The sequence below is a fragment of the Entelurus aequoreus genome, linkage group LG02, assembly GCF_033978785.1.
Source record: "Entelurus aequoreus isolate RoL-2023_Sb linkage group LG02, RoL_Eaeq_v1.1, whole genome shotgun sequence".
Lineage (NCBI taxonomy): Eukaryota > Metazoa > Chordata > Actinopteri > Syngnathiformes > Syngnathidae > Entelurus > Entelurus aequoreus.
In genome coordinates, this window is record NC_084732.1 from 48,945,648 (window position 1) to 48,967,461 (window position 21,814).

At 43.1% G+C, this 21,814-nt stretch overlaps 1 protein-coding gene across 3 annotated transcripts in view; it reads right to left on the bottom strand.

Moving 5' to 3' along the window:
• Nucleotides 1-21,814, bottom strand: part of cpne7 (copine VII) — a 136,401-nt gene that overhangs the window by 63,098 nt on the left and 51,489 nt on the right. For all 3 annotated transcript variants that reach the window (XM_062028259.1, XM_062028265.1, XM_062028276.1), the window contains exons 8-11: nucleotides 20,997-21,095; nucleotides 18,187-18,273; nucleotides 16,016-16,075; nucleotides 6,758-6,891 (exon numbers count right to left, since the gene is read on the bottom strand). In XM_062028259.1, the coding sequence (XP_061884243.1) occupies nucleotides 6,758-6,891; nucleotides 16,016-16,075; nucleotides 18,187-18,273; nucleotides 20,997-21,095 (380 nt within the window). The remainder of the gene's footprint in view (nucleotides 1-6,757; nucleotides 6,892-16,015; nucleotides 16,076-18,186; nucleotides 18,274-20,996; nucleotides 21,096-21,814) is intronic.

Here is a 21,814-nt window from a genome sequence, read left to right on the forward strand (position 1 = left end):
CAGGTGTGGTAAAATTTCAAAATACTATTGCTAAAGCATCCGCCATAAGGGTAGTATTTTTCTAGTATTGGTGACAATATAAATATAAGCATATTTTGTTACTTTCACCATATTGAATAAGTTACATAAAAGTTAGGGTTCAGATGAGTTTGAGTTAATTGTGATATTGCTAAGGGGTCCCCTACCCTAACACCACTGCCCAGTGGACCATAGAGGCTGAAGAGACAATCATTGACCTCAAACATGACCTGCCCTCCGCTACTTGACTATTAGCTGACCTTTTTCTTAGATGTTTCTGAAAGTGATAGTATGACTAACACAGTCCTTTTTTCAGAAACAGAAGGGGGTGAGTGAGGGTGGATACAGACTCCTTGGAACAAAATCGACAATCATCCGACTCTGACACATTCCATAGTTTTAACGTTTTTCCCGTGGGTAAGAAGTTATAACTAATTTTAATTTGAAAATAACGATTTTACACATCGATAGTACTTTAGTAGATCAAATTTAGAATATGGAGGAGGTGAGGGTGAACCATGTATAGTCTTTGATTTCACTGATATGATCAATACGGTACAAGGGAAAAGGTACGTACTGACTTGTGTTGACAATCACAGTGGTTGGCCGGAAGCAACAACAACCTCAAAAGAGGATGCAATATCAGTAATTAAATGACTTGTGAATGACCTAGTACCCCGACATGTTTTCCCCAAAAAGATTAAGTCAGACAACGGCAACCATTTAAAAAAAATACTCACTTAGCCTTGGTCGAAAAGGCTTTCGGACTAGAACACAGGTTTGGGGTACCATCCTGAGTCCCAAGGTAAGGTTGAAAGGATGGACCAGAACATCAAAAACTAATTGGCTAAAATCTGTGCACAGACCAAATTTAATTAGATTGACATGTTGCAATTAGCGTTAATGATCATTCGAAGGTCCGTGAATAAAACTGTTTTACCGCCCTTTGAGTTTTTCACCCTATGAGCTGCATACAGGTCAGCCATTCACAGGACCAGCAGCCCCCATGGAAGGAGGACTCAGCGTAAAACCAAAATGGTATTTTACACAAAAAATTGCAGAATTTGTGTGCCAGTTTTTCTGTACAGATTCCCTTCCGGCCGCTGAGAGGGTCAAGATCAAGGTCACCAAACGCAAGTGGACGGAGCTCAGGTGGACTGGTCCCTTCAAGGTCGTGGAACGGACGTCCCACGCCCTTCGACTGGCTGGTGGAAGGGACACCTGGTACCACCTCTCCCTCTGCACTACTGCTGAAGAACCTGACCGATTACCAGCGGATGTCATTGCTGACATCGCCACAACATCTGCCCCTCTTGACCCCCTCGCCACATCATCTGCCCCACAGCCCAGGAGACGAGAGAGATTTTCTACCTACATTACTCTTTTCAACTTCTATATTGTATATCCTTATGTGAGACCAATCCAGTATGCTAAATGTTTCTTAGTTTTTCTTGCTTGTTTTCAACATAACTATATGTGTCGTTACATTAAGTGAAAAGTTTGATGTTTATCCCCGTTTTGTTACCTAAATTACTCTGATATTGATAGACGAAAGGCAGGATGTTACACCCGGTAGTGTTCCCTGACGGACTGGTGCTTGGGCGTGTTCTACTGTCTTTGTGTCTCAGTTCTTCCTTCCCGACGACAGTGACTGATAAGTGTCTTAGAACATACAGCGGACTTTATATAGACTGGGTCAAAGGGGATAGCAAGAATTATTTTTTGACCTGTGCAGTGTGATTAATTACGGGGGACACAATAGCTATTACCGTGGTAATAACCTCTATATTTGTTACGACTCAACCCTGAACCATTGGTGTCGGATGCAGACAACATACTATGGTAAGTGGTGCCCATCGTCCCTTTTATGTTGTTTTGGGGGTTGACCTGACTGATACAGACTCTAAAGGAATTATTAAAATTAATGTCCTTGAGAGGGCGTTAACTACCTCTACACCCTCTGTAGCACCTAAAGTACCACCCCACCTCGGTGGTGTTTCAAAGGCTCTCACATCTGTGCGTGCTAATGACATCACCACCGAAGGCCTGGTAACTTTGACCTTAGGAGCGGGTGCCGACAACCTGTGGCTCAGGTGGATGCCAAAACCCGGGTGACTGTGTTGCTTCTTCCGCTGGACGTCCCTTTTCCCACACTTACCCCGCCCCTTTTAAGTTGACTGACATGTGTACCCTTCTGTTGAAAATGCCACCCGACTTCTTCCCTTTGTGGCCCAAAAGCTGAATTACACGCGTTTTCAAATTACAGGACCCTCTTCGTCCCCCAACAAATTGGGTGACATTAACCGTTACTGGTGCACCACACTGATAGATGGCTCTAGGATAGGCCCTTGGGCACGAGCTGACTTATTCTGGTGTTGTGAGGAGCACAGATTGTACATTAGAATCCCGACGTCAGCCGTTGGGCTTTGTGCTATGGTTAGACTGGTGACCCCAGTCACCAAATTAACACCCCTTGGAACTCCTGTTTCAGCGGCCTCTCTAACTCCCCGCCGCCATTGAGACTAACCAACCTGACTCGTGACACAGTTGAGGGACTTGCTGAACAATCTCCCTCAAGACCATCCAGAACCGCACAGCCCCTTGTGCTAAGTGTCACTAAAGGGGTCTAGCAAAGTGGTAACTTTAAGACTTTAATGTGGGGCGTGCTTTATAAGTTTTGTACAAGTAATAAAGATCTTATTAGAAGATCTTAAAGGTGGACTTGTGGGAAGCAGATCAGAATCATATCCATATTTAAGTGTTACTTCTTTCTAAACTCCTATAGTCATATAAAGAATAGCTAGTATTCTTCCTTCTTTTGATTCTCATAGTAAGGTGTCGGCCTTCTAGATTGGAATGTGTCAGAGTAGAGATAACTCGGAGTAGTCTAAACAAAGGGAGTGGGGGCGAGGGACAGAGGGAAGATCACAGGACTTCCGGGGGTTTGAGGGGAGACCGAGCTAGACCGGGCGAGGGAACGGGGGGGTGCTAGATTGGTCTCACGTTTGTCCTCTAAGCTTGGAGAATAAACCACAAAATACCAACTACTGCCTGTTGATTGAATATAAACATCATCTTATTGCCATAAAAAGAATCTGGGAGAGACTAGCAATTTGAATTCCCCATTGGAGGAATGCTGGTCAACGCAACAGTATATATGTATATACTGTATGCAAGAATAATAGTGTGTATGTGCATACGTATGTGTGTTTATATGTACAATATATTTGTGTCCCAGTATGTGCGGGAGCCAGAGTACGGCCCCAGCTACCCTGAGAGCCCAATCCAAAACAGCAGGTCACCCAGGAAACAAGGGACCACCGGCTCCCCGCAGGCATGCCGGCCAGCGACAAGACCCCCAGAACTACGCCCATCGTTCGTAGACAGAAGTGTCCGGCAGAGGACAGGGCACGGGAGAAGAGGGAGACAGCCATCTCCCAAGCCAGCAAGAGAACATACCCCACGTGGGAAGAAAGACAGGGCGCCCCTACCCGGGGTGCCCAGAGACGGACAGGAAGACCACTCCGCCCCACAAGCAACTGGGCTCCCACTTAGCCAGCGGATGCTTCTGCTTCATCCCAAACTTGCTAAAAGTAAATCCTAGATTATAATGTATGTATCTCTCACCTTGTAGTAGACAAAAGTGGCCATGGACCGAGAGGCTGGTCGACTTTCACATCCCCCAGGACAGCAAAAAATATATTTTTTTAACCCTTCGTGTTGATTGTGATTGAATCTTCATGTAAACGAGATTATGTGAGCGTCCCGTCTGTCTGCATCCAAGCGAGAATGGAAATATTACAGTAAGTGTTTGTTTTATTATGGTCACCTCCAGTGTCATCTCTCTGAGCATCGTCTACCCCCAGGGCTGCGTCTCCAGGCCACTGCTGTTCACACCGATGAGCCATGACTGCTGCGCCAGGTCCACTACTAACCACATTGTGAAGTATGCGGACGACACAACAGTAGTGGGCCTCATCTGGGACAACAACGACATGGACTACAGGGAGGAGGTGAAACATCTGGTTGACTGGTGCAGAACCAACAACCTGGTCCTGAACGTTGACAAAACCAAGGAGACCTTTGTCAACTTCAGGAGGCACCAGTCCAGCCATACTCCACACTTCATCACCGGCACAGCAGTGGAGATCGTAAGCAGCACCAAGTTCCTGGGGGTGCAGACCTGGCCCCTACACATCGGAGCTCTTATAAAAGAGCTCAGCAGCGCATGCATTTTTTGCGTCGGATGAAAAGAGCACTGACCAACTGCATCTCTGTCTGAACTGGAGCCTGCAGCAACTCAGACTGGAAGTCTCTGCAGAGAGTGGTGAGAATGGCGGAAAAGATAATCAGGACTCCTCTTCCTCCTATCCGGGAGATCGCAAAAAGCCGCTGACTGACCAGGGCTCATAAAATCAGTAGAGACTCCTCCCACCCCCAGCAAGGACTTTTTTCACTGCAGGACTCTGGAAAGCGGTTCCACAGCCTCTGTTGCAGAACCTCCAGGTTCTGTAACAGCTTCTTCACTCAGGCTATAAGTCTCTTGAACGCATCATAATAATCCCCTCAATTCTCCCAAAAGACGGAATAACTCGCTGGACTATAAAGACAATATAACATACATCCATAAAGGTGGATGCATATGCAAAAGTGCAATATATTTAGCTGTACTGTAATCTATTTATATCTGCACCTTTTGTAAATGCAAACACTCAGCACCTTATTGCTCTTTTATCCTGCACTACAACAAGCTAATGCAACAACATTTTTGTTCTTATCTGTACTGTAAAGTTCAAATTTGAATGACAATAAAAGGAAGTCTAGTTTCTAAGTTAGTTTGTATGTTCAGCACTTAGCAATACTGCTGATGCTATAAGTGTTTAAATAAAGCTGCATCAATTTAGCACTCGGCCTCTTAAACTTATTGCTTGTCCTCTTTGTGTTCGGGCTCAAAAATATGAGGTTCTGGATTATAATGTTTCCCAAAGTAATCGTTGTTGGCTCTCACAAAGTCTACTTGATTAGCATTGTTGTTAATGGGGAAGGGATGTGTGGTTCCTAATGCTATGTCACAGATCACGTGACGGGCTTCCTCATTAACTCTCAAAATGGTTCGGGAATCTCCATGAGATTGATACTATTTTGATCACATCTACTTATTTGCAAACTTTGGAAGTCTTTTGGTGTCATAGATCAGGGGCCGTATTTATCAAGCTTCTTAGAATTACTCCTAAGAAGTCTGCTAAGAGTTGACTTATGAGTAAAGAAATTATTCGCTGAAAGCTGCACTTAAAAGTTAGTTATCAATTCTTACTCACACTTTCAGCGAAGTGTAGGACTGAATCTTAAGTGTCACACTCAGAGCTGAATTACGACATTACTATGTGCCGTAAACGGAATTTTAGGTGACGTCATTTCTGTGTCCATAGAAATGACCAATCACGGAAGGGAATCCCTTGTCTAAGAATAAAGAAATATCTTAGAAATATTTAAGTGGACAATGGGAGTGTATATTTTGACAATAAACTACAAAATAATTCAAAACAAACAAACAATATTGGCAATGAATCAAAAATAAATGTTTCCTTTTCTTTCCAATTCATTAATTAGGCAACTAATTTGAAACTGGTGTGGGTATACTAGCCCACTGCAGCCACATGCAGAAATCAACATGGAATCGAAAATTATTAAATCTGTGACAAAAATAATACCCGCTCTGTCTAAACGATACCGTCATCAAACAAAGCCAGGACATCCTTCCGCTCCCTGAACGTTCGCGCACGTCTCTCTCGCCTCAGTGCCATCCCCCGCTGGCAACTCCTAACCACGTAGGACACCTCTGAAGGTCTCTTAAATATCGTGGAGAGTAGGAGTGATTCTTAGACTTAAGAAAGTTGATAAATAGCTTTTATTCTTAAGTTTGAGAGTAGGACTAAATTTCGCAAATTCTCAGGACTTAAGTGTAAAATGGCGCTCTAAGACGCTTGATAAATACGGCCCCAGAAGTATATAATAATTGCTTCTATAAAGTAGTAACTTGTTTTTCCAATCCACCGGTACTTAAAGGTCAATCTTTTATAATCGTCTGTATTTGGCATGGCTTAGTTATGTTGAAGACCAACAATGTATTAAAAGTAAATGTCATACTTTAGAATTAGGTTTGCAGTTCATTTTCAATTAAATTTAAAATGCAAAAAAATACTTTCAAATGGCAATTACTGCTAATATATCAAGTAGGGGTGTACAACCTTTTCCACTAATGGGTGCATGCTGCAACATTGAGATATGTTCCTATTAAAATTTGACATTTTTCAGCTTTTGTTTATTCTTTCAGACATTAAATCTAAGCCAAATTAGGCCAAGACATGGAAAAGATTTTTAAAAAAACCACCTTACTCTGTAGAGCAAATACTGCATGTAGTTGTTATTATTAGTCTGATATTTTACAATATTCAATGTTTCAATTTATTTTATTCTATTCTTCTTTTTAGTATGTCTCCTTTTTAATGTTCTGATGCTTTGTTTTTACCCTATTTCTAGAATATGCCCCCTCTTCCCTTTGATATATTGTATTGTACTTTGGAAGAAACTCATCCATCACTTTTATTAGAAACATGGCTTTACTGTCCTCAGCTTAAATAGCCCACAAGGAGCTCTCAGTTGCTGCCAAGTCACTCAGAGAGTCAAACCCTGTGTCAACCAAAGAATCTTTGCTGTGAGACAAAATAGAGGGACAAACCTATCGTAGTCTTGGCAGATTTCACCCACAGCTATGAGAGCCTTCAGGTACTCGTTGGGCTGGTAGGGGTTGATGTAATGCAAAGAGCAGCTGTTCCTGGGGTCTCCATTGGAAGCTGTGAAGTCAATGGCAACCTGACAAAGTATAAGAGGGTGCCGTTTCAATAAAAAAATTCAAAAAACCACAGGGTCAAACAAAACGATTGATCTTTCAACCATCATGTCAGTCAGAGTCAGGGATCCAACAATAAACTGAATATATTAGGTGATCAGCGCCAAGAAGTTGCTCTTTAAACGCCCCCACAGACTGAGAACAAGTGCCCCCACCGTTGTGTTTCTGACAAACTTCATCTACTGCAGCATTGGTCAGCATTAATATTCATTTTTGCCGGAGTCTAACTGGTGATTGAAAAGGCGCACTGCTGTAGAGAAGGCACGAGTTGAACTGAATCCATGTTACTGCCTACAGTAAGAGCTAGCAAAGGAAAACACCATCTGAGTGTCAAAGTTGAACTATCAGATAGCAGGGACTATTACATGAAGCCAGTTATTAATCATAGCAGTTTATACATGAGCAAAGGGATTTTAAACAAAGCACCTTGTCTGTGATGCACACATGCCTTAGTTCAGGGCAATTCAACTGGCGGAATGGCCCAATACCAGCCCCCGAGTTCAGTTTAAAACTTGGGGGACAAACATTTTTGAAGCAAATTCCTAAAAACAGTAGTGTGCTCCTGTTATATAGAGGAACTTGGACCACTGTAATCACATTGGTAGAACCTTGCATTGAACATTTACACATGCTAGCAAAAATGTAACACTGTGGACCAAACTTGTGATTGACATAAGGCGTTCCTCAAGGCTGCCCCTTGAGTCCTCTTCTTTTTGTCAGTTACATATATTTTTTTCATAATGTTATTAATGTAATGAAGGTGTTGCTGTAGCTAGTTTACTTCAGATACAGTCTGTAGTCATTTGTTCAGGGGGGGGGGGGGGGGGCGTGGTCAGGGGTGTGTGTGGTTGGGGGCGTGGTTAAGAGGGGAGGAGTATATTTACAGCTAGAATTCACAAAGTCAAGTATTTCATATATATATATATATATATATATATATATATATATATATATATATATATATATATATATATATATATATATATATATATATATCTACATCCTGAAAATATGCAAACAAAACTGTGTTTGGATAATTGATACTTCAAACTTGCATAAATAAATCTTAAGGAATATACATAACTTGGCTTCTGAGTGTCACGGCGCGGATTCGATCCCGCTTCCCTCCTGCCAACGCCGCTCATCCGTCTGTGCGGACCTCGGGACACGCCCACGGGTGCGCACATCCAGGGACGCGCCGCGCGCGTCTCCGCCCTGCAGCAGCCACCAGCTGCAAACACTCACCGGCTATCTGCACACCTGATCCTGATGAGGGCGTGCCGGATAAAGGCAGGGTGGACCCAAGGATCGGCGCGGGAACTTAGTTTTCTCATGGTGTACAGTAAGCGACTGCCTTTAGACTCTCTCCTTGTTTCCTCTCCGTGCCTTGACCCCCCTGTCTTCTCCCGTGTGCCCGCAGTGTTTTGCCTTCCCGGATCTCGACCACCTCGCATGGACTTGAACTCTGACGCTCCTCTCAGCCCCACGGACCCCGCTTGTATCCCGGATCATCTGCCTGCCCCCTGGACTTCCTCGTATCTCTTCAACACTTTGGTAACACACATTCCAGTTAAATACTACACACATAGTCTTACATCACACACTCTGGTATTCTAGTTCACACTCCATTTCCTTAGTTTAGTTGTATTGTTTATTATTATTATATATATTTCTATATTGTCTATATATATAATAAATATTTGTACATACTTCCCCCTGGTGTATGTTTGCCGTCACCTCCCCTAGTAAACCATTACACTGAGAGCTTCAAAATGTAATTAATAAAATGCTAAAGTTGTTGATAAACAAGCAATTATTTTAATAATTAAATATGGTCATTTTAAATGAATCATTATGATCATTTTAAATTAATTATTTCAAATATGTTTATTTTAATGTATAATTCTATGGCTGGATGTAATAAGGAGTCAGAAAAAATACAAATAAAAATACAATAAATTTTGATGTTTTTAGCAAATTATAGTAAAAATGTATTTATTTTTTTTATTTTTTATATTAATAAATATATTTATTTTTAGGTAAGATAAACATAATAATACAATTTATCTGTAGTCTGGATGATTTAGTTCTTGTCACCCTATTGTCCTCGCGTCTCTTCCCCGAGGATGGCTCCACGAGCTGGGCAAACGCCTGGAGATGCCCTACGTCAACAACACGGTCGGCGGCCCGTCGGTGCGCAGCTCGTACATCGCCGCCCTCTACTTCACCCTCAGCAGCCTGACCAGCGTCGGCTTTGGCAACGTGTGCGCCAACACGGACGCCGAGAAGAACTTCTCCATCTGCACCAAGCTCATCGGCGGTATGCCGGACGCCTCGTATGGAATAACGTGATTGGGCAGGCACGCTGTTTATATCGTGGGAAAGCGGACGTGAAAAAAGGCTGTCCTCACTCAGGTTCGCATGGAGCTGGAGGGGGCGTGGCCTCCAGCGCCGGCTGAAAATCGAGAGATTTTCGGGAGAATATTTGTCCTGGGAGGTTTTCGGGAGAGGCGCTGAATTTCGGGAGTCTCCCGGCAAATTCGGGAGGGTTGGCAAGTATGGTATTATATTTAAGGTAGCCTCAAGAAAAAAAAAGGAAGTGTTTTCTCTTTATTTGAGATTTAAATCTCAATGGAAGAAAAATATGTGATATGAAGGATTTTTTGGGGGGGGTGTTAAAAGAAAGAAAAAGTGGGGGAAAAAAAGTGTTTTATATTAATTGGGATTTTTATCTTCTTTTCTTTTTCACTATGAATGGGTTTAATATGTCAGGTATTGGTCGGGGTGCAACAAAGTGGTTTAGTGAGTCACCGGCTGTGGGTGGGCTTAGGACGGACAAAAACTTTACTTCTACTTCTCACCGTGCTAATGTTGCTCATACTGTGTATGATGATGCAGGTGCCACGGCAGATATGGGGGTGGGTGAGCAGTCTGCACCTTCCAGTCAGGATGTTGAACATGTCCCGGTTTCTCTTCTCGGTGACTTGGTGAGGCAGATAGGGACCAGTATAGGTGAAAACATTGTTTCATGTCTACAGTCCATCCCAGCTGCTAATGGTAGCCTTGCTCGGTCAAGATCTTTCTAAGGTTAACCTGACTGTTTCTCATGATAGTTATGAACCACATACTTTCAGGGGAGACCACACTGACAGACTTTCCATCTCTGAGTGGGAGGAAGCCATCAGGCTTTATCTGAGTAGGAGGGGCATTGAGTTACGTGAACAGGTAGATGAGGTTCTGAGTAAGCTAAGGGGAAGGGCACGTGATGTTGTGACTGTTGGGCTGCGCAGCAAACCCACCTTGGACTTAAAGTCTGGCCCGCAACCTGTGTTTGACATTCTTAAACAGCACTTTGGTGACTCTGTGACCTCCTTTATGCCTCTAGCCGACTTTTATGATACAACGCCTCACCCCACCGAGAATGCTGTGGATTACTGGATTCGGCTTAACAAAGCCATTGACAATACAATAGAAGGACTAAAGAGACAGGGCAAGACTCTTGAAAACCCTTCTCGTGAAGTAACAGTCATGTTTATCACGCACAGCCCTGACACTGAACTGTCTCTAGTCTTCAGCTGCAAGCCTTTATAGGAGTGGACAGCTGCTGATATTCAGGTGAGGCTGGATGAACTCCACCGCAGAAGGCGTCTCCAACAGCGTCAGTCCACATGTCCAGCTGACAGCTTACAGTCTACCCAGCCTGCGAGAGTTCTGCAAAGTCAAGCTCAGTCTATTGAGAGCACTCTTGCCGCACAAACAAATACAGCTGGCAGAACATTCTTAGCTGAGGGTCAGTCACTTGAACATGTCATTGTTCTGCTGGAACGCTTATTGCAGCGGGAGGCCTCCCAGGGTTCGAAGCTACCAAGATCAAGATATGGTGGCCGCACAAGATTTCAAGGTCCATGTAACATTTGTCAGGATGATAACCATGACACGATGTCCCACTGCAGGAGAAAACGTCTATGTTTCCGCTGCCATGCTGCAGGACATCAAACTGTAACTTGTACTGCTGCTCCGGTCAGGGACACACCTGCTGCTCAACCTAGTGGTTCCAACCAGCAGGGAAACTAAATGGCCCACATGACCAGGGGACTAGTGGAGGGCCAAAAGACATGTCCCCAAAAGATTTTGACGATGCTGACCTTGAGTTTATCTACTCACAGTTCTGTGCTTCAACAGATGATGGCTCTAAGGTGATATTTCAAAACACACAGAGACTTTCTGCGACAGATAATCTTTTCCACACTGATGTGTTGATCCAGGATGCTGTGGAGCTACGTGCCATGTTGGATAGTGGTTCGATGGCCTGTTCTTTGAGCTCTCGTATGCTCCCTCTCCTTGAGCAGGCTAATGTTATCTCTTCTGACTTGATTTCTCCCACGTCTGTTACCCTTATTGGATGTGGCAGTTCAAAAACCAGACCTGTTGGCGTTTGTAAGCTTCAGATGACAATCTTTGACTGTCACATCTCAGTACCCACACTTATTGTGGATGGCCAATGTGATGACTTCATTCTTGGCAGCAATGTCATAAAACACCTCATTCGCGTGCTGAAACATTCTGGGAATTTCTGGGAGCAAGTGTCACTTTCAGACAAGACATCCGTGGAGGAGGAAAGTTTGCTGCAGATGCTGGCCGCTGTGGAGACATTGAGAGATGGTGAGTGCCCTGACAAGGTTGGCACTGTCAAACTCAAACATGCTGTGACCTTGGAGCCCATGACAGAACATTTAGTTTGGGGTCGCCTGCCGAGCCATGCATGTCTCTCTGCTGGCAGCGCGGTGGTTGTGGAGCCAAGTGAGTCGCGCACAGTGCCACGAACAATAGTAGTGGGGCGGGTTGTAACACCATTATGGGGCGATGGGTGGGTCCCAGTGAGAGTCATTAACTCCGCTACTAAACCAGTAACCCTGAGACGCAATTGTATAATTGCTGACGTGTCCCCTTGTGTAGCACTAGAGGACTTTGACACTGACTACTTGTACGACAATGACCAACCCAATGATGTGAAATGCACAGTTACTAGGACGGTTAACCAGACTGACACAGGTAGTGAAAAAAGCTTGACAGTTGACTCAGAGTATGCTGCGCACAGACCTTACAGCTCGACACTCCATGATTTGGAACTGGGGGACATTGACATTGACTCAAGTAGTCTGTCTCCATTCTGGAGGACGAAGCTTGTTGATCTGTTGGCCATCTTCTCCCGCAACAGTTAGGACTGTGGAAAAGCCAAAGACTTTGTCCATCGCATCCGGCTGAGTGACAACAAACCCTTCAGACTGCCATATCGTCGCTTGTCCCCATCTCATTATGAGAAGCTGAAGGTAGCTCTGAATGAAATGGAGGAACGAGACATCACAAGTGAGTACGCCTCACCACTTGTCCTCATCTAGAAAAAAAACGGTGACTTACGGCTCTGCACAGACTTTCGCCGGCTGAACGCGCGCATCATCAGAGACCCACATCCCCTGCCTCACCAGGCTGACGCCGTGGCTGCTCTTGGAGGAAACGCTTTCTTTTCTACCATGGATTTAACCTCAGGTTACTATAATGTGGAAGTTCATGAGGAGGACAGGAAGTTTACTGCGTTTACCTCTCCTTTTGGACTGTATTAATATAACCGGCTCCCTCAGGGGCTGTGCAACAGCCCGGCCACGTTCATTAGGATGATGATGACAATTTTCGGTGATCAAAACTTCTTGAGCCTTCTCTGCTATCTAGACGACATCTTGGTATTCGCTCCCACTGAACAGCTGGTGCTGCAGAGGCTGTAAATGGTGTTGGAGAGGTTACAGGCGCACAACTTGAAGCTTGCTCCTAAAAAGTGCCACTTCATGAGACCATCTGTGAAATTTCTGGGACACATCGTGCAGAGAAATGGCATTTCCACTGACCCTGACAAAGTCACAGCCATTGTTGGCCTGAGGGAGAAAGACTTGATGGAGGAGGGCACAGACATACCTTCTCCTTCCAAGATCAGATCCTTCCTTGGTATGGTTGGATTTTATCAACAGTTCTTCGAGGGATACTCGCACATTAGCAAACCTCTGTTTGCACTGACATCTGGGGTGAAGAGGCCGCGAAATACCAAGGACAAAAAGCGCCCACCTGTCTCTAGGAAGCTCTCTTCTGCTGATTGGACCCTGGAATGCAGTGAAGCTTTCAGGAACTGAAGCAGGCTTTGTTGGAGAATGCCACCCTTGCTCATCCTAACTTCAGTAAGCCTTTCCTGTTGTCGATTGATGCCTCCTCCAACGGCCTTGGAGCTGTATTGTCGCAGTTGGCTGAGGGTGATGATGGTAAATGGTAAATGGTAAATGGGTTGTACTTGTATAGCGCTTTTCTACCTTTTTAAAGAACTCAAAGCGCTTTGACACTATTTCTACATTCACCCATTCACACACACACACACACATTCACACACTGATGCTGCACGAGCTGTCGTGTTTGCCAGTAAGTTGCTCAACTATGCCCAGTCCCGCTATCCAGCACACAGGCTGGAGTTTCTCGCGCTCAAGTGGGCTGTCTGTGACAAATTCAGTCACTGGCTGAGGGGACAGCCATTTACCATCTGGACTGACAACAACCCCTTAACGCATATCCTCACTAAGCCAAAGCTTGATGCCTGTGAGCAGAGATGGGTGTCAAAGTTGGCCCGATTCAACTTTGAGATCAAATACATACCTGGCCCTAAAAATGTGGTGGCAGATGCCCTCAGCCGTGAGCCATTTGTGCAGCCAAGTGTGCTTCATCGCCTCACGAAGGTCCCTTATGGTGCACTCTTGGAGGAAGCAAGTGCCTTACATTCTGACTGTGTGCAGGACGCTTTCCGTCTGTCCTGTGACCCAGTGCGCCGGCTGAAGATGCTCCAACCCCTCACTGTGGCCTCTGAAAACACTGTGGTGGTGCCCAGTGGTCGATCTATCTCTGCTCAGTCAGTGACTGCTGTCCTTGAACAGCCTTTGGATCAAGAGTGTCCACCTCCTCATGCTTTCCTCTTGCCTCCGCTCACCCAATCCGTTCAACCACCAGAGCTGGCTGGTTTCCCCTCTCTTCTGAGAGATGAGTTGATTGCTAAGCAGCGTGATGACCCCTGCTTGGGTCGTGTGATTCACTTTGTGGGACGGCAGCGGAGACCATCAAGACGAGAACGTCCATACAAACTTGTCGATGCTCTGCAACTCCTCAGACACTGGGACAGACTCATCGTCAGGTCGGGTGTGCAAAATCGCACTTCCAAAGATGTGGTGACGAAGAAAAGGACTTACCAGTACATTGTACCGTCTGCTGTTAAGAAGAAAGTGCTCAAAGGAGTTAATGACGAGGCAGGTCACCAGGGGCAGAGAAGGACGCTCTACCTGGCCCGACAGCGGTTCTATTGGCATGGGATGGAAGGGGAAGTCAAGAACTATGTGCGGTGCTGCCGTTGTTGTGTGCTCAGCAAGTCCCCTGAACCTGAGGCCAGAGCGCCACTCGAGAGTGTCAAATCCTCCAGGCCTCTTGAGTTGGTTTGCATTGATTTCTGGTCAGCTGAAGATTCCTCCAACAAGTCCCTTGATGTGCTTGTCGTGACTGATCATTTTACAAAGCTTGCACAAGCCTATCTCTGTCCCAACCAGTCAGCTAAGGCTGTCGCTCAGAAGCTCTGGAACAATGTATTTTGTGTATATGTTTTTCCTGAGCGTGTGCATTCTGATCAGGGGGCGAACTTTGAGAGCAATCTGATCGCTGAAATGCTCAAAGTTTCTGGTGTGGAGAAATCTCACACGACTCCTTACCACCCCATGGGTAACGGAGTGGTTGAAAGGTTCAATCGCACCCTTGGAAATATGATCAGAGCCCTTCCACTGAAGGCCAAGCAGCGGTGGCCCCAGCTCTTGAAATCTCTCACCTTCTCCTATAATGCCACTGTACACGAGACTACAGGCTTTGCCCCTTTTCAACTCATGTTTGGCAGAACCTCCAGGTTGCCTGTGGACATGATGTTCCAGTCTGTGCTGTTGGATGATCAGGTGGTGGACTACGATGATTATGTCCAGTGTCTCAGGCATGACTTGGTGAATGCTATCAGGATCGCTCAGACCTCAGCCACTAAACAGCAAGAGAGGCAAACCGACCTTTACAACCGCAAGCTGAGAGGTGCACCAGTGGATGTTGGAGACAGGGTCTTGTTGGCTAACAAGGGAGAGAGAGGCAGGAGGAAACTTGCTGATCGCTGGGAGAACCACCTCTACACTGTTGTGGAGAAACAGGAGAGCACTCATACCTTCAGACTCAGGAACTGTGCTACAGACCAGGAGAAAGTGGTTCACAGGAATCTCATCATTTTTGTGTGTTTCTTTTGGTTGACCTTGAAGGAGCAAGTTGAGATCAGTAGGGGGGAATGTAACAGAAGTAATTTATTATCTCAATTGCTTACTGTCTTACTACTATTCTTATTTTAATGTCATTTTATCAAATGTATTACATTTACACATTATGTAATGTGTATATATTTCCTATATTTTTGTATGGTCACTGAACGTCACATGTCCCAGCAGACTTCCAGGTTGTAGCCCGTATGTGTAGTCAGTCTGCTCTCGTCCATGTTGACGGTAGGTTGCCCGGTGAATTAGCTTGATAGCTTTCAGCTAACTTATTAGCAGGCTAGCTGTGTTGCTGTAGGCCTAAAGGAGACACATTTATGTTAAGTTTTGTTTTGTTTTATTTCTGTGCAGGTTTAAAATGTATAGAGAAGGCTGATGGGAGACTCACTATGATTGTTTTCACCAGGTATTGTGTGTTTTTTATTGTGCGTTAATGTGTTAGTCAGTCTGCTCTCTTCCATGTTGACGGTTTAAAATGTATAGAGAAGGCTGATTGGAGACTCACTATGATTGTTTTCACCAGAATAAACTATGTTTGAGCCGGAAGAAAGACTGGGTGTCGTCTTTTGGGGAAAACACAACGCAAAGGAGTACTACATCGCTACACTCCTATGCTTTCTGGAAATGTGGCCCCCAAAACAATTTAGTTGAATATCCCTGTCTTAGTTGGCTCAAACAACAGAAGCCAATTAAAATCCCAGTGATAGATATTTACCGTAAAGTGAATCTGGCATCCTCCCATAATGTAATCCAAGAAGGAGTATACTCTGTGGAGCTGAGGGAAAAAGAATATCATTTGCAGGAAAATAAATCAGCGGGTGGGAGTGTGTGCTCACCCTCTGGTTATAAAGAAACGTTACGGCACACAGAGTTTATACATCAAGTATTTTGTCTCACTGCAGTAAAGTGTATTGACAGTGAAATCATGATACATTATACTACAAATACAGAATGCTGATGTGAAACTCGGCATAGACCTACACCAGGGGTCGGCAACCCGCAGCTCCGGAGCCGCATGCGGCTCTTTGACCACTCTGATGCGGCTCAGTTGCATACTTGCCGACCCTCCCGATTTTCCCGCGAGACTTCCGGATTTCAGTGCCTCTCCCAGTAATCTCCCGGGGCAAATATTCTCCGATTTTCACCCTAACAACAATAATAGGGGCGTGTACAACCTGTACAAACAGCGTGCCAGCCCAGCCACATGTTGTATGCAGTTTCTGCTTGCACACGTAAGTAACAGCAAGGAATACTTGGTCAACAGCCATACAGGTTACACTGACGGTAGCCGTATAAAACAACTTTAACACTCTTACTAATATGCGCCACACTGTGAACCCACACCAAACAAGAATGACAAACACATTGCGGAAGAACATCTGCACCGTAACACAACATAAACACAACAGAACAAATACCCAGAATCCCATGCATCCCTAACTCTTCCGGGCTACATTATACACCCCCGCTACCACCAAACCCCCCCCCCCCCCGTGCGTCTGTTGAGGTGGGCGGGGTTTGGTGGTCGCGGGGGCGGGGGGTATAATGTAGCCCGGAAGAGTTAGGGCTCCATGGGATTCTGGGTATTTGTTCTGTTGTGTTTATGTTGTGTTACGGTGCAGATGTTCCCTCGAAATGTGTTTGTCATTCTTGTTTGGTGTGGGTTCACAGTGTGGCGCATATAGTAAGAGTGTTAAAGTTGTTTTATACGGCCACACAGTGTAACCTGTATGGCTGTTGAACAAGTATGCCTTGCTGTCACGTACGTCTTAAAGCATAAAATATGTAGCTGGACTGGCACGCTGATTGTACAGGTTGTAGAGGGTGTTAAATGCTGTACCATCACGGCGCGCCCTTATCATTGTTGTTGAGGTGAAAATCAGAAGACATTCGAGAGAATAGTTGCCCTGAAATTCGGGAGTCTCCCGGAAAAATCGGGAGGGTTGGCAAGTGTGACGCTGTCAAGCGCCATTCATATAAAACTCGCGGGCCGCACTAACATTACATTTTCATATTAAGCCGTGTGTTTGAGGCCCCTGGTTTAAGCAAAAAAAAACTTTGTATGCAGTGTTACTTCATTTTAAATTTCAAAAAAGTTTTGTGGCTCACATTGTTTTCTTTAATTTGTGAAACTGGTCAAAATGGCTCTTTGAGTGGTAAAGGTTGCCGACCCCTGACCTACACCATTAGAAACAACAGTAATGATAACAATGTATTTTCTCAGAGGCCTCAACTTAAATAGATGACCTACCTGAATACATTTCTTACAAGTCCCTGGAAGTCAGAAACGAAGTAAATCCACACCACTGGTCGCGACAAATGAGAAATCCAGTGATACCTCAGTATTCATTATTGATCTCTTTTAAAGGGTACATTACAACTCTAATGAATGAGAACAAAAACTACTTTTTCCCCAATTTGAAACAATGTAAATCCAATTCGCCGTTCAGAGAGGCCCAAAATATTCTGTATACATATATATACATATAGTCATAGACAACAAATATAGTTTTACATGCTGAATACAACCAGGGCTGCCTTAACCTAAGTGGAGGCCCCAGAGCTGAGGGAGTTTGAGGGCCCCCCAAAACCTCAACACTCCTTTTTTTAATAAAAAAAATGTTGTGTATTTATATTATAATATGTCACAAGTATTGTGTTTCAGGTCGTTCTGTCTCTTGACTTTACTGGACGATCGAGCATTACCCTCGCTCACTAGGTTTTTTTTTTAACCAAGTACACATTACACAGACACATACATCAGTAGCTGTCAACACTAAATATATGGCCTCAGGTCTGTCACTTAAATACGTCCGTGTGCAACATAAACACAAATAACAATGCCTATTGTTACATATTGTATCGCAATAAAATGTGCATGTGTACCTTGAGATCATTTAGGATGACAACGCCTGAGTTTTTATAATTCCTTTTCTTCTGTTTGTATTTGGGATTAACACAGTCCCACGTCACCTGAAACAAAAGAAAAAGATAAAGATATACATAAGAGCATATTGCGTACAGTTGTGGTCAGAGGTTTACATTCACCGATAATGGTTATGAATGTTATGTGTACTGTGGGATTTTTATTTATTCATTTTTCCAAGATGGCTCTATTCACTGAGTTCCTTAGCCAATTCCATTGTTAGTATATATACAGTATATATACATTAGAGGTGGGAATCTTTGGGCACCTCACGATTCGATTTGATTCCAATTCTTAGGGTGACAATTCAAACCAAATCCATTCTCGATTCAACACGTTTCTCCTAATATATTATTTGGTATAGATAGCCGTATAATAAAAACTTTTCAAATTAGGTTATAGTTTAGAAAAGCTTCCCTTAGCTCTTGACATACAGCTGATACGCGCATTGTTGGCCTAAATTGTATTTGTATTTTTTTTAATTTTTATCCTATTTACAAAAATCGAATAATGTTAATCACTACAATAAAAGTAAATAGAGCAGCCGCCAACTCCAACCCAATCCCAGCTTTACAATACTTGGGTTATAATTGTTTTAAGCAATTGAGAATACATAAAATGTGTACATTAATAATAATAATAATATCAATATTAGTTGTTTAATGTGTTTATTCTAAAAATGTATTCTTAAAAAATAATAATTATACAGTATAGCACAGGGGTGTCAAACTCATTTTAGCTCAGGGTCCAGATGGCGGAAAATCTATTTCCTAGTTGAATGGACTGGGAAAATCAAGGCATAATAACTGAAAAATACAACTACGACAACTTCAGATTGTTTTCTTTGTTTTACTTTGGCCCAAAATAGAACAAGCACTTTCTGAAAAGTTAGTTGTTGAAAATTCTGAGGAAAAAATTGGTGCAGCTGCAAAAACACCATGAAGAACACAATGAACTTAGACGTTGTCTCCGTATAACTGCAAAGCCATTAAACTGTTAGTCACTGGGTATCTGGGGTTAAACAAAATACAAAATAGATAATAAATAAAAAGTGTTATATGTATCAAATACCTCATTCGTAATTTTCATGTATTAATTCTGTGATAACTCAACAAACCGTACAAACGAAGGTAGAAACTATTCAAGAGGGTGGAGTTACTCCCTGCCTTGTCCCTGCATCAGTGTGTATTGAAAGCTGAGCAATGCATGAACAATTTCAGCAAACCAACATCAAAAACTTAAGAGACTGACAGTGTTACAGTAAATCACACACTATTCACTTTCTTTAAATGTTCACGGAAGACAATCATTTTCACAGAACTATATCAAGGTGCAGTGTCTCATGCAGTATTTTAAGTTGGGTTACCAATTGTTTATTCAACTACTGAAATTTGCCATCTTTTAGCTTTCACAAGTGCATCAATATCACGTGTCACATCTTGAGTGGCAGACAATTTCAAGATGTTATTGAAGTGCTTGTACGTATATTTTGAGCATATCTTTGTTTTATTGATGCTCATTGCAGAGAAAACTTTTTCACATGTGTTTTCCCATTCTCATATGTGGTTTCCAATTCACTTCTGTGAATAAATAGGAGGATGATAATTTTTCTCGGAACAGTCTTAACTGTGTGTCCACTTTTCTCTTTTTTGACAGAAACATTTTGTGAAAAATAGGATGCCTGGGTACGATGTGTTCGAAGCAGAAGATGTAAAACGACAGGTTTTACGTTGGGTCGAGGGGGAGGAGCCGCAGCCCTGCTCTACTGTGTACCTCTTGCTTACTCGGCCTCTGTATAAACCATTTGCTTGCCTAACAGAATTGCTATTGCAACATCCAGTGGACACATTAAGAACAGCAGTTTCTTTCATTTAAAAATGCCTCTTAGTTTTGCCCTTAACAAACTAATCTCGCAGGCCAGATTAAACCTGTTTATCAGGCCCACGGGCCGCATGTTTGACATCCCTGGTATAGTGCAAAAAATAATCATTTGTATTTTTTAAAACCATCCTCGAAAATTATAAATCAATTTAGAATCTGAATGAATAAAAATCGCAAGTTGAATGTGAATAGATTTTTTGAGCACATATATACATACATACATTGTCACACCATTACAATATTTAATCGCGATTAATCATATTTTGGCCAGAGTTAATTAATTGTGATTAATAAAAAATATTTTTTATCAAAATGTACACCCAACATGGGACTGGGCAATTTGGTTGATTTATGCAAATGGTTGTTAAACGTTATGCTAATTAAAAAGCTCAACACAAAAATGACACAAAGGGACACAAACACACACACAAACGCACCGTTTTCCGCCTGGGGTTTAACCCCTATATGTTATGCTGCCAAAGAGGAAACTATCAGCTACAGTCAATCATAATCACTAACCAGGTCTTATTATGGCTTGGCCTTGTCAAGGTGAAATGCATTCTGGAACCTTCAGCACCACTGATTAAAAGAATATATGCGTAATCTTTATTTTATGATTCTGATTCAGTATAAATTAGGGGAATGCACTTAAGTCGTGTTTTTTTTTAATATTTGAAGATGTTTATTGTATAATAATTTCACCTTGGAAAAAAAACATCCAAATAAATCCTGAAGTCATTAATTGATGACTATATATGAACTTCTGACCACAAGGGTACATATGATGAACATTTCAACCATAACTTCTTGATGCACTTGTTTGTCCTGTGAGATGCAAATGCATAAAGATGTGATATAACTGTCTGTCCTCCGCCTCTGCTTCACTGACCTTATTTCCACTGGAGATTTTCTGCATTTCCTTGAAAGTAGCGTAGAACTCGCCAATGAAGTCATGCTTCCCTCTGGAGTCGTAATCCCACACCAAGCACTGTAGCGCACACATGGACAAGCACTGTTTATTGCTTTCTCTCAGCACAACTGCATACATTACCATGCAATATCTGCTTATTTGTCTCTATATTCTTCTTTATTAGGTAGGTACATAATCAGAAGACTTAAGAATGTTTTTAACACATAGTCATGTAATTTTTCAAATCATACACTCACAGGGTACAATAGTCGAATAATTCTGGTAGATGAAGCATTTTAATGCTGAGTTTGATTGGCACCCTCAGTGGTGTCTATTTAACAATATGCTTACAATAATTGGCCTCCTGTGTCCTCTAGTCTAACACAGATTGAATATAATAGTATAAAAGTGCATGGTTATAGCATAATAGCATAGTTTAAAACAGTCGCTTGTTATACAGTGGTACCTCAGTTTTTGTGCGGCCCCCTATGATCAGGCCAATTTCTTCCAAAAGGTTTTTACAGGTCTGTCTCAGTTATCGTAGGGTCAAAACAAATTAGTCAATTTGGTTAACATTTCACAGAATCCAGTGCCCAAAAAAAGAAGCTCACACGTTGTTGACTCAGTCTCAATGTAAAATGGATAGTAGCTATTTTAGAGTTGACAGATTCAGGCCAGGGGAGTCACTTAATCATCTTTGATTTCCGCGTGGATGAGGTTTGTTTGTGCTCCCTCTGCTGTCTGTGCACTGTTCACGTGATGAAGTGTTTAAGTGCACTGTGTAACTCTGAGTGTTA